Source organism: Tasmannia lanceolata, unplaced genomic scaffold (assembly GCF_043159265.1).
Source record: "Tasmannia lanceolata isolate RefF3 unplaced genomic scaffold, GAP_Taslan_0.1 ptg000015l, whole genome shotgun sequence".
Classification (NCBI taxonomy): domain Eukaryota; kingdom Viridiplantae; phylum Streptophyta; class Magnoliopsida; order Canellales; family Winteraceae; genus Tasmannia; species Tasmannia lanceolata.
Window position 1 is genome coordinate 46,973,489 of NW_027518692.1, and position 12,262 is coordinate 46,985,750.

A 12,262-nucleotide genomic window follows, 5' to 3' on the forward strand; every position below is an offset into this window, starting at 1 on the left:
AGAGATTAATTGCATGTATCAAATGAAAAAAAGAAGTGATTGAGTGCAGACATGGCTGTTAGGTCAAAGTTTGAAAATGGGGCAATCCCAATTGATCCGTCCCTATCAGTTTCAATTAGACACCTTTCAGGTACAGAAACCATTCTAAAGAAAGGGATGATTATTCAAATGTCGCTCAAGATCACTCTCATTCAAAAGAACGACACTGATTGATTGGTATGGCAGTTGCTGCCCACATGAGTAATTGGACTTTACATGGTTGGGAAGGAACTTGAACACCTCCTATGAACCTCTTACTTTCTTCAGTTTTAATGAATAAAATCAAACAAATGCCTGTGCCCTGTCTATTTTAGAACCAATACATTTAGTAACAACCTAATGCATCTCAAAGAGGACCTGTCAAGAAAGCTAAGAGATGAGATTGAGGGATTTACCTCCAATCCCATCTAATCACCAAGGCGAGATAGGATGTTGCATTTTTCTGCAGGATATGGAAGATAAGTTGTATTATTGGCAAACAAAAAGTAGGATAAAATGTGGCCAGAAACAGATAACTGGGAGAGGATGATGAACTTGTTTTCTCTGTAGGATACCGATGTGATGAAGTATATATGATTAAATAAAACCAACTCTGACAGCTTAAGCTTTTGGAGTAAGTGGTTGTCACACATGATATCAGAGCTATTGCCTCATGGAAGGTCCTGAGTACAAAACTAAAAAACTCCTTGATATTAAAAATCCACGGGTACGCCCAACCTAAATAAGAAGGGCTACACATGAGGAGAATGTTGAGGTATAAATGATTAAGCTTTTGCTTTTGGAGTAATTGGTTGTTTCACACAATGACTGCATCAAACAAAAGCGAGGATATGAAGGGACTTGTACCTAAAGCAGACCTCCTTATCATTGGAGAATTCACAAGAATCTACAAAACGTTCTGCAAATTGCAGTATGTGGCCCTACTTTCCTCTCCTGGTCTCCAGATGCACAGAGCATCTCACTCTCTTCACTTGGCTACTGTGGCATACCACTCGCAAGTTTCTCTGCCCATTTCTATTCAAGGAGATATTATTGAAGAATGCCATGTTTATGGATACATCTAACATTCTTACTGTTTACTGATAAAAGAAGAAGAAAGCAGGGGACTTCTTCCCTCTATCTCATGCAAGTAAAGCTTTTGTTCCCTTTTTTTGGGTAGGTAAGCTGGGGGGTTTGGCAGGACCCCTACCGGTGTATTAAAATTAAAACATATTATAATCTAGAATACAAAACACCATCCCTATCCCTATAAACAATACCTAATAGATGGGGGGAGCAAACAGGGGCGGAATAACCATTTGATTACATTGGTCTCAAGGACAGATGAATGGGGGCTTACTGTGATGAATCAGCATTTTAACTGCCCCTCTCTTTACCTTGGAACATACCCCTTGACATTCCATGCCCCAATTGTATTCATTTGGAGTGATGAGGCATTTTTACAGGGACTGGATTGTGCCTCCTGTTAACAATTGAGACCAGTAAAGGATCATCAATTTTTGGGTTGTCTTCATCAGCACTGCTAAAGTAGTGGTCCTTGTCCTCTTACTCAGAGGTAGTGTGAAGAAAAATTTTCTTTCTTGGGTATCGATTTATATTAAGTAATACGCCTCCCACTCTGAACTGCCTGGGATAAAGAATCTGTTTTTGATGTTAGCCAATTTGCGCACTTGGGCAGGTTCGCTGGTAGTTCTTTCTCTTTTCACAGTATATAATCATAAAGTAAAGATACTCACCTACAAAATAGCATAAATAGACTGTGTTCTAAGTTCTAACTGTCAATACAAGTAGGACAACATAAAACAACACAAAAGAAAGATAAAAAGTAAAATTAGAAATGTATGTACAATACAGAATTCCAAGAGACAATGAAAAGAAACAAGAGGAAGATGAAGAACATACTTCTTTCTCCCTATTCAGAATCCGAGACAAGATCGGCAGAAGCGGATTGATCACCAAACACAAGGTTCTGCAATCCTGGTTTCAGCTCTCTATTATAGAATTCCTCATACTCTCCTCTGTCACCCCCTTTCTTCCTAACCTCCACCACCACCAAAGATGGCGTGAGCTCGAATATCTCCGCCCCAATTGTCAAACGCCCCTTCTCCCCTTCTCTCGAACCTTCCAAACTCATCCGGCAATCTTTCTTCCTCACTGTAAAGCTCACCACTTTCGCAATTTCTTCCAGTTTCGATATAATTCTCGATACCGGAGCACCCGAAACAAACCTCGACTCCTCCCCATTCTCCTCAAACAGCCCAGAAAGATCAAAACCCTGCGAAAACGAAATGATATCGAAAGCATTCAGACTCGCTGGCCTAGGCAGTCCTAGAGGGTGTTTCTCTCTCTCAGGGGAAGAGGTTTCAGACTCGGATACTGAATTTTCTGCTTCATCTATGAAGTCATCATCGACATTGCAGAGCTGGTCATTCTCAATGTAGAAACGAACGAGCTTGAATCCTTTCTTGAACCAGCGGTTCTCCATGATCTCTGGTATCGTGATACGCGTTTCCGGATTCGAATCGAGAAGACGGGAAAGGAGACTAGTGAGATCGGGCGAAAACCATCTTGGACAACGGAATTCACCTTTGTAGATCTTCCTATAGATAGCCATAACATTCTGATCGTGAAAAGGGAGATATCCAGCCATGAGAACAAACAGAATCACGCCACAAGACCAGATATCTACCTTCGCCGCGTTGTATCCCTTCCTGGCAAGAACCTCCGGCGCGACATAAGCCGGTGTACCTGTTGAAGTAAAAGTGATTAAATAACACAAACTGGAACAGAGCTATTGCCTCATGGCAAGTCTTAGGTTCAAAACCCAACTACTCCTTGATATTAAAAGTCTGTAACCAACTGATTTCTTTAGCAGTTTAAGAGCAAAACACCAGAGCCATACCAAAGTTTGTAATGAAACAAAAGCATGACAGACAAATAAATCTATTTGTAATGAGAGGAACAATAGCCAACAAAAGTTTATTTCTTACAAATGTATGTGTGATTCTAATATAAAACACAGAATTGAAAGAGGAACTTTTAAGTCAAAGCTATGAAAATAGCAATCCAAAGCTAAGAAAGAATGATTTGGAAGATGAACTTTAAGATTCAAAGATATGAAAATAACAAAAAAGATCATCTAAAGCTATGAAACAGAAAAGAAATGCATTTTTTAGGTGAGCCACATTTGGAAGAGTAATACAGACTTTGAACTTCAAATCACAATTGACAAAAAAGAGGCAAATAATTACACATGTGAACGAGGAACAGAACCTCCAACCCAAAATAAGGGGCCGTGAGAGGGAGTGCCTAAGCATAAATGATTAAATAACACAAACTCTAACAGCTTAAACTTTTGAAGTAATATGTTGTTCCACAGTACCACAGAAGGTGTGGAAAAGCCCGTCTTTACACATGTTTTAGACTTTTTTTTTAAACAAAACATGTATATAAAAGTCTCAAAACACGTAAAATTATGTTTCCAATGCACCTTAACCCTATTAAAAATATGTAAGGCAACACTAAGTATAAATGATCAGATAACACAAACTCTCGGAACTTAAGCTTTTGGAGTAATTGGTTGTTTCACAACACTGCAAAAAGTGTGGAAAAGTCTCAAAACATTCGCAAATTCATGTATAAAATTATGTTTCCAATGCACCTTAACCCTATTAAAAATCCACAGTACCACAAAACGTGTGAAAAAGCCCGTCTTGGCGGATCTGATCCGACACCGCACTGAGTCCGAAATCCGACACCTTAACATCACCATGCTCATCCAACAACAGATTCTCCGGCTTAAGATCCCGATGATAAACGCCCCTCGCATGGCAAAATCCAACGGCTGAGATCATCTGCTGAAAATACTTTCGCGCAATTTCTTCCTTTAACCGCCCCTTAGCCACACGATTAAACAGCTCTCCTCCTCTAACATACTCCATTACAAAATAGATCTTAGCCTTCGTAGCCATAACCTCAAAAAGGTGTACAATGTTCGGGTGCCTAACTCGCCTGAGCACCGAGATCTCGCGTTTTATGTGAGCTATAAGTCCTCCTTTTAAAATTTTCTCTTTATCCAAAACCTTAATGGCTACACTCTCTCCAGATTTCGCATTCCGAGCATGGTAGACCTTCGCGAAGGTTCCATGGCCGAGAAGCTTTCCGACCTCGTAACGGCCAAGAAGTAGGGTTTGATTCTCCTTCTTCTTCATATTTTCCGGCAACTGGTTCAAAATTTCATATCCAATACCATTTCTTCTTCTTGGCCCGTTTCCGGGCTTTTTGGAGAGAGAAGACGGAAGAACGCTTTAAGTTGAATTAAAAAAGGGTTACGATTTAACGGTGACGATTATCGTTTGCCAGCTGGCATTTTTTTGGGGGGTTCGTGTAGTTTTGTAACGGTTTCGCTTTGTTTGGAAATTAAGGGCTGGAATCTAGAGGGCGCTTTTGACGAAGGAGAGTGATTTGCAACTAACGGTCTACGCGTGACTAAAAATAGTGAAAACGTGGAAGGATCTTAATTGCCGAGGTGGGAGATTTGAATTGAGGAGAGGGAGATCACCCTCGATTTTTCTGAGTTTTTTCGTAATTTCGGCATTTGAACAACATTTTTGGGGTTTTTTGTTTTAAGGGAGAAATGGCATTATTTTTGGCAAGTTTAGGTGGCCAAAATGCCAAACAACTTGCTACGAAGAGGTACCTTCTCGAGAGTAGGACGATGTCTTGCTAAAAAAAAATTGTTTTATGCCATGTTTGGCAGCCGTAAATTTTTTTTCTATGGATTATGGGGGAGGAGAGTGTAGAGAGAAGGGAGAAAATACGATGGCCGGAGAGAAAAACTTTACGCTTGATTTTTGAACCAACAAAAAGTTTACCGGCTAGTTAGGCATTTTGGGATAAAAAAGATGGCTCATATTAGATCGAAAATCAAGGATGGGTGTTTTTTTCTTCTCTCCTCCCTTTACACTTGATGTTCGGCCACCATATATAAACTCGAGAGAAGGTAGGAATGATGAAATGATAAGTGGTAGAAAAATAGGAAAGAAAAAAGTCAGTTTTCCATATTTTCATCCACTTCTTACCCTCTCCCTCCTGCGTCTCTTAATTTTCTCCCTCTCCCACCACGGGATAACATAATATTTCGTGGAAAATATTTTCATGGCTGTCAAACATGGCCTCAGCGTCGGTACATCAAATCGTAATATTGAAGTAGAATGCAAGGGATATGGATTTCCATTTCTACCATCCCTCTTTTTTCTGATCTGAGATGAAAGTTAAACAATGTAAAATAGCCGTTATTTGGAAAATTTACCTTTGACAATGCCTAACATGTAAATAGTACATGACAACCAAATAAAGGCAGGAAATGGAAAATGCCTGGATTTCCCACATTTTAGTTTCCAACTTTTTGGTACATCCAAAGGGGCAAGTTTAAAAAGAAAGTCACTTTTATGATTTATCCCTTTGCCTAAAAGACAATTGTCTGGCCCCACTTCTACCTTGATTACGTGATGTTATTGATAAGAACAAAAAAACATAAGTTTGACAAAATGAACAACTACCAGAACGATGACAAAAAAATGAGATTTCTCCTAGACTACGCATAATATGTGTACAGGCCGCATGGGAAATCCGTCCAGATGGACTAGGACCATGTAAGTCCTTGTAGTGTTTTACACGATAAATCGTCTTGATTTCATTTTCATGGCCCCTAGTAAGACCCGATAGGGACGGAGCCAGGAATTTGCTCGGGGGGGGGGGGGGGGGGGGGGGGCAGAGGATGGCGGTTTTATAACAATTACTAAATTAATATAAAGTAAAAAAAATCAGAAGTTGACATAAATTTCAAATCAAATTGCTTTTAATTTAAAAAAAAAATCATTCACATTTATTTCTCGACCCCATTAAGTGATGAAAACACTCATTTTTCTCTTGTTTTTCTTTGTGTACTGTAATAATCAATTGGGGCTTCTATGTTATGACATTTTTTTTTATAAAAAATAAAAATAAAATTGGAATATGGAAATAGGATTCATGGGTAGAGCAAGAGGAGATTTTATACGGTGTTTGAGGTTAAGTCCAATATTTTTCATAAAGTACATTGGGCCCGCTTCATAAGATGATTCAATCTATTTATTTGTTGGATTTGGCCACAATGTAAATAGGTTGTACCCCATAAATCATCTCCATGGGATGATCCTAACCCTCGGATTTATAAATTTTCCATAATGTGCAGTCCCTTTTCAAATCAGTCCCTCTACAAATCAGAGGCTTAGGGTCATCCTATGGAGATGATCATTTACAGGTACAACTTATTGAGGTTGTGGCCCAACAAAATGAACGTTTGGATCATCCTATGAAGTGGGCCCAACTTACTTTTTGAAAAAATAATGGACTTTACTCCCTCCCCCACCATAAAAAATGGATACAGTTATACACTTATTTTTCTCCTTTTAAATATTTGTCTGCCCTTCCTTCCGAGTCCAAATGTACCTTGCTTTTGGACTCTAGAGGCCTAGACATATTAGGTGTTGAAATTTAGAATGAACGGTAGAGATGAAGATCTTAAATGCCTTAAAAATGCCACAAAAAATAGCTGTTTTTGGAAACAAGGTGAAATGCCTTAAATACCTGATAAATTTTCTAAGAAAATGAGAGATTAGGAGAGATATCTTAGGAGAGATAAACTTGAAAGGAAATCATTTCCAAAACAGGATTTCGTTTGGATATTAAAGACATGGTTTAAAATTTCAGTTTCGGGACCGGTTTCGGACCCCTGAAATTTCAAATTTTCGACCAAAATTCCAAAATTTTGGTTGAAATTTGGTAATAATTTAAAAAGGTTATTTAATTCATTTCGAAATTCCAAAATTTCGGCTCAAATTTGGAAAAGGCCAAAATTCGAAATTTCGCCAAATTTTGGTTTCGGTCCCCACCGAAATCCGGATTTCGATCAAAATTTAAAACCATAATTAAAGATGGACAGACTTTTCCGCAGAATCCTAGGGAGGGCGGGCAAGATTTCATTTGGAAATTAAAGATTTCATTTGGAGATTAAAGAGAGGCGGACATTTCGGCAAAATCCAAGGGGCAGGCAATATTTCGTTTGGAAATTATAGAGTGGCAAAAAATTTCGTCTCTACCTTTCGGGCCATATGGGAAGCCAGGATTTGATCAGTTCCCGATTTGGTCATATACCCGGTTCCGTAACACGAGTCTTTCTTTTTAATTTATTATCTTTCTGTAACATTCAATTTCTTTTATTTGGAAAGGTCAACAATCGGTTAGGCATGTAGCTCAATAGTTGAGGCTTTGTCTCTCAACCTAAAGGTCACAAAATTCAACCCCAGCTTACCTACCAAAAAAAGTCAACAAATGGTTTAGGTATGGAAATAAAAGCTTAGGCTTTTCCTTATGTATGAGGGGGCTTCACTTTATATATAGCATAAATGAGGGATTATAATTACATTATTGCATGCTTGGAAACCATGAAAAAAAAAAAAAAAACATGGAATGCTTGTTTACCCAAGGTGAGGGAGGGTCATAGAGGGCTGGTGAGAGGGGGGTGAGTGAGGAGTGCATCCCATGCCCTCCCAACCATCCCACAAATCTTTCACTCCTACCCATCTCTTCCCTTACAATGGTAAACAAATATCCCATGATTATTACGAAACAAGTTTTAATGAGTTTAGGAGGGCCATGATGTAAAAAAACCCTCGATTTTTCTAAGACAAATTCAAATTCAACCAAATCACACTCACACTCTTATGTGGCGGGAAAACTCACAAGCCAAACATCCTAATCAATCAATAGACTTTCATACGTTTATCTCAGACACTTTTTGCCAATTATAGTCGTTGTAACGAAAATTGCGCTTGACGAATTCCTTCTAGGGCCATTTTTTTGGTCCCCAACATTATCCACATGAAAAAAGCTTGAGTTTAAGCTGTGGCCCCATCCCATCAATAATTAACATGAGGCGTAAAATGATGGCCCCCACCCATGCTAGGCATGGTTATAAATTGTTGGGCCCTACCCTATACCTCACCCATGCTAGGCATGGTTTATAAATTGTTGGCCCCGCCCTATCATTATATCAGGTTCAAAATATTGGGCCCCATCATATGCTGAGAGAGAATACCAAATGTGGTTTTCAATTGAAAAATCTTTTTGGAAAGAAAACGAATGACAGACATTGTTTTTTTTTATCAAATTCCTATCGGTATTTCACATGAAACGGAAAGGATTTACTTGGAAATTCAACACCAATCAACTACCGTTTCTCTAATTTTAATTAGAAAAGATTATCAACATACCTCATGCAAAAGATGGAATGGACCATTGGAAAACATACCACATGCAAAATGGTGGAATCGATCATTGGAATCCCCAGCCATGCTTCATCGTTTTTTGAAGTTTTGGCACTCCCTAAATTGATAATTTTGGGACAACCATCCATGTCTTTCTTCTGCCGCGCATGTGCATTATTACATCAGTATGAAATAGAAATCCCCATGTCTAAGTATGAATGATTAAATAACACCAGCTCTAACCACTTAAGCTTTTGAAGTAATTTGTTGTTTCATATGATATAAGAGCTATATTGCCTTTCTTTCTGTACACAATAAGATCGGGATGATGCTTTGCCATTCTTCCACCAACTCTAGTTTCTCAGACACTTGGGGCATTGTTCGGCAACCATTATTTTAAGGGATTCTTCCCTTTTTTAGGTGTGGAGGATGAGAAATGCAAAAAATCTGCAAATCCCATTCCGCTATCCGACCCGCTAAGTCTGTTTTGGAATTTTCACCTTCTTTTTGGACTAAACATTAGGATTCTTCGGAGTGACTCTTAGTCGCTTCCAAAAGATTCCCATTAATCCATGATTGGGGTAAAATGGGCACCGACACGTATCCTGATCCCCCAAAGACCCCGGACGAAAGACTGCCACATGGCATAGAGGAAGTGGATCATCGGCAGGCAACCAAGTCCTCGGCCAACACGGTACCTCTAGCCTATACAGAATCCAGAAGCCACGGGTCACTCTACAGCCCAATCTGTCACCAAGCTGAAGCTTATGGGACAGTGCAACGTTAGTAACAACCATGACATCGTCATACAACATATGTAGATTTAGAGCCAATCACTCCCTTTTGCATGCCACGCCTAAACAGTCATGCAGCACCTATATATACAGACACCAATGCCAGGGATTGCCAAATTTGCCATGGCCACTGCACCATCTTCACGTATGGATTACGGAATGTCCACATATAAAAGGAAAACTCTCACACCATTAATGGGGACTTTGAATTCAACTCCAGTTCATTAATTGAATCCAGGTATGAGAGACCGAACACCGAGACTCTAAGCACATGGCACTTAGTTCTATATGTTGCCTTTACTGACTTGCGTGTCAAAGGGCTTTCCAGGGGTTACGGCCTCGGGCATTCCTAACCTTCTTTGATTGCAGATCACCCTATCGACCTCTCCTCTACCAGCTAGGCCCGGGAAGGTCCTTTGATCGACCTGAGTCAGATTTGAGTGGCAACAATCGATTTCTGCCTGCTTAATTGGGTGAGAATGAGAAGCCTCGCAACACGTTTTAGTTGTTGATGCAAATAGAAAGGTGAAAGATTGCTCATAGCGACCACTGACAACGCCTGCCCCAACCTTAATAAAACTAGGACTCGCTAGGCATGAGTGACCGCTAACAACGCCGGCCTCAATCTTAATAAAACCCGGGACCCGCTAGGCACGCGTGAGACGATGGTTTTTAATACAGGAATTTATGCTAATAAGTAGTAGCATTATGATTTGTAGATAAAAGACAAACATCAAACATTTTTTAATATAGAGATTTATGCCAGTGAGTAGTAGCACTATTTGTAGATGAAAGACAAGGGTAGTTTTATCATTTACAAAATATAGGGATGGCAAAGTTAAATAAGTTTATCCCTAAGAGTAGCTTTATAATTTGTAGATAAAAGATAAACAACACCATTGTGGTAATTTTATCATTTACAAATTACAGTGATGGCAAAATTTAAAGGGCTACTGTTATTGGCACTATTATGTTTTGATAATTGCACTAACTCATCTCGTCTTTTCTTTCTTAATTTGATTTGAGTGCTTTTTTGGGAATTGTGATAAGCATTGACAGCTGGTTAAATAGTAAAAGACAAAGTGGGTTTGTGCAATAATCAAAACATGGAAGTGCCACTATCATTGACCTTAACAGGTTAGCCAAAGTTGTATTTCAATCTCAGCCATTCGCAAAAGAGAAGTAAAAGACTAATTTTTGGGCCACGCACTACGAAGGAGGTGAAGCAATTCCTTGTAAATTTTTGTTTAAAGAATGAAAATATCATAGTGGTTCCCAGCTTTGAATGATGTGAATCATCCATATCTACAGGTCTTGCTTTGGCCAATTTTTTGGCTATAGGAGATCCAAAGTAAGGAGAAATTATATGATGTGTGGCCGTATAAACCTGTAATTTTCAAAAAAAGTACGGTACGACCCACACCATAAGACGATCTAAACTATCCATTTGTTGGGCCACGACATAAATAGGTTGTGCCCCAAAATCATTTTTTTGTAATGGTTGTTGTGCCCCAAAATCATATATATTCATAGGATGATCCCAACCCTCGGATCTATAGTGGGACCACACATTATGGAAACTTCTATAGATCGGAGCGTTGGGACTATCCTATGGAAATGAATTTTGGGGCACAGCTTATTTAAGCCGTGGCCCAACAAATGGACAATTTTGATGGTCATATGGTGTGAGTCGTACCATACTTTTTGAAAAAACGGCATCAGAGCCCTCATTAACCATTGGTCGTCTAGGGGTATTCTCAGAATACCTATATCTAAAGCTGTGACAAACATGCAATAAGTGTGATTTGGTAATATGCCAATTTGGCCACTATTATTTATCAAATAGTTTCTTTCACCTTTGAATCCCAAATAATTTGATTAGGAGTCAATACACAAAGATTGAAGGTCATTTCTTCAACTTGCTCTCCACATCTAAGTTTACAACCTTCACGGTAGCTTCATCAATGTTACCCATTGAAAAAAGGCATGCTCGGGAAGACCATCAAATTCCTCGGAAAGGATCTGTTGAAACTCCTTAATTGTTTCTGCGAGACCAACATATTTTGCAGGAGAACCGGTAAATACTTCTACTACGAAATAGGGTGGTGATAAGAAGAGTGTGTTCTTGCTACGATTAAACGATCTTCTTTGAATAATTCGTTTGACCATGATAGCTATAATGTCCCGAAGTTCAATATAATGTTGTGAAGTTTGCTAAACTCTTTGCACAGTTTCATTATATTCCTCACCAGTGGTCCTAGGTTAGCTATAATGTCAGATGGATGGGTCAGATCATTCAAAGGTGGGGCCCACAATGTACTTCGAAGCATTCTTCATTGCATCAGACGCGTGTAAAATGCCCATCTATACTATCTATATAAAGCTGGATGTGGTACGCTGAGAGTGTGCCACATGGCACTCCCTCTGCAAACCGCATTCAGCCCTTTCTTTTTTTAACACACATCTATTCACAATGCAACCATTTCTTTTTTTAACACATCTATTCACTGTCATTTCTTTTTTCAACGCATCTATTCACAATGCAACCCTTTCTTTTTTTAACGCATCTATTCTTTTTTTAACACATCTATTCACTGCAACTATTCAACTGGTTACTAATAACTGTATTATTCTCAATCAGCCCTTTTTTTCTCACGCATCTATTCATTTATATTTATTTTATTTTATTGACGCATCTATTCATTTCTAATACCGCATCTTTTTGTGACTTTTCATAAATACCTCCTCACTTCCACCGAATTAACGCATCTATGCAGGTAGGTTTTGATGGATTTATACCTAACGATACACCTTGGGTTGTATGTGAGTATATTCTGCCTCTAGAATTTTTATTTTTTTATTCCTTTTGTTCCATGTTTTTGTAATTTAGAGATGGGTTTGTGTTGTTTTAGCATGGTGAATGGTATGTTCATGGCTTTATTTTATTTATTTCTTCTATTTGGGTAGTTTCTGATCAACTCATTTGCTTTTCATATGCCTTCGATGGGTTAGCTTAAATTTTAGGGAGGTGAGGTGAATGCTATGTGAACAGTACATTCTTTTGTCGTATTTTTTGCCATTATTTTCTTCATTGGTTTTTGTTAGTTCATTTCCAAAATT

General features: G+C 38.8%; 1 protein-coding gene across 3 annotated transcripts; it reads right to left on the minus strand.

The window, feature by feature from the left end:
• Positions 1–1,280: 1,280 nt before the first annotated feature.
• On the minus strand, positions 1,281–4,407 carry CIPK19 (CBL-interacting protein kinase 19). Of its 3 annotated transcripts, none has more exons than XM_077396127.1 (3): positions 3,728–4,407; positions 1,942–2,787; positions 1,281–1,796 (listed from the first exon to the last, which is right to left on the minus strand). In XM_077396127.1, the coding sequence occupies exons 1-2, from the start codon at positions 4,248–4,250 to the stop codon at positions 1,952–1,954; spliced, it is 1,359 nt and encodes a 452-aa protein (XP_077252242.1). In that variant the 5' UTR covers positions 4,251–4,407; the 3' UTR covers positions 1,281–1,796; positions 1,942–1,951. The 3 variants fall into 3 exon arrangements, with proteins under 3 accessions (XP_077252242.1, XP_077252240.1, XP_077252241.1); XM_077396125.1 differs by having other exon boundaries at positions 1,281–1,775; positions 3,728–4,404; XM_077396126.1 differs by lacking the exon at positions 1,281–1,796 and having other exon boundaries at positions 1,838–2,787; positions 3,728–4,406.
• Positions 4,408–12,262: the final 7,855 nt, after the last annotated feature.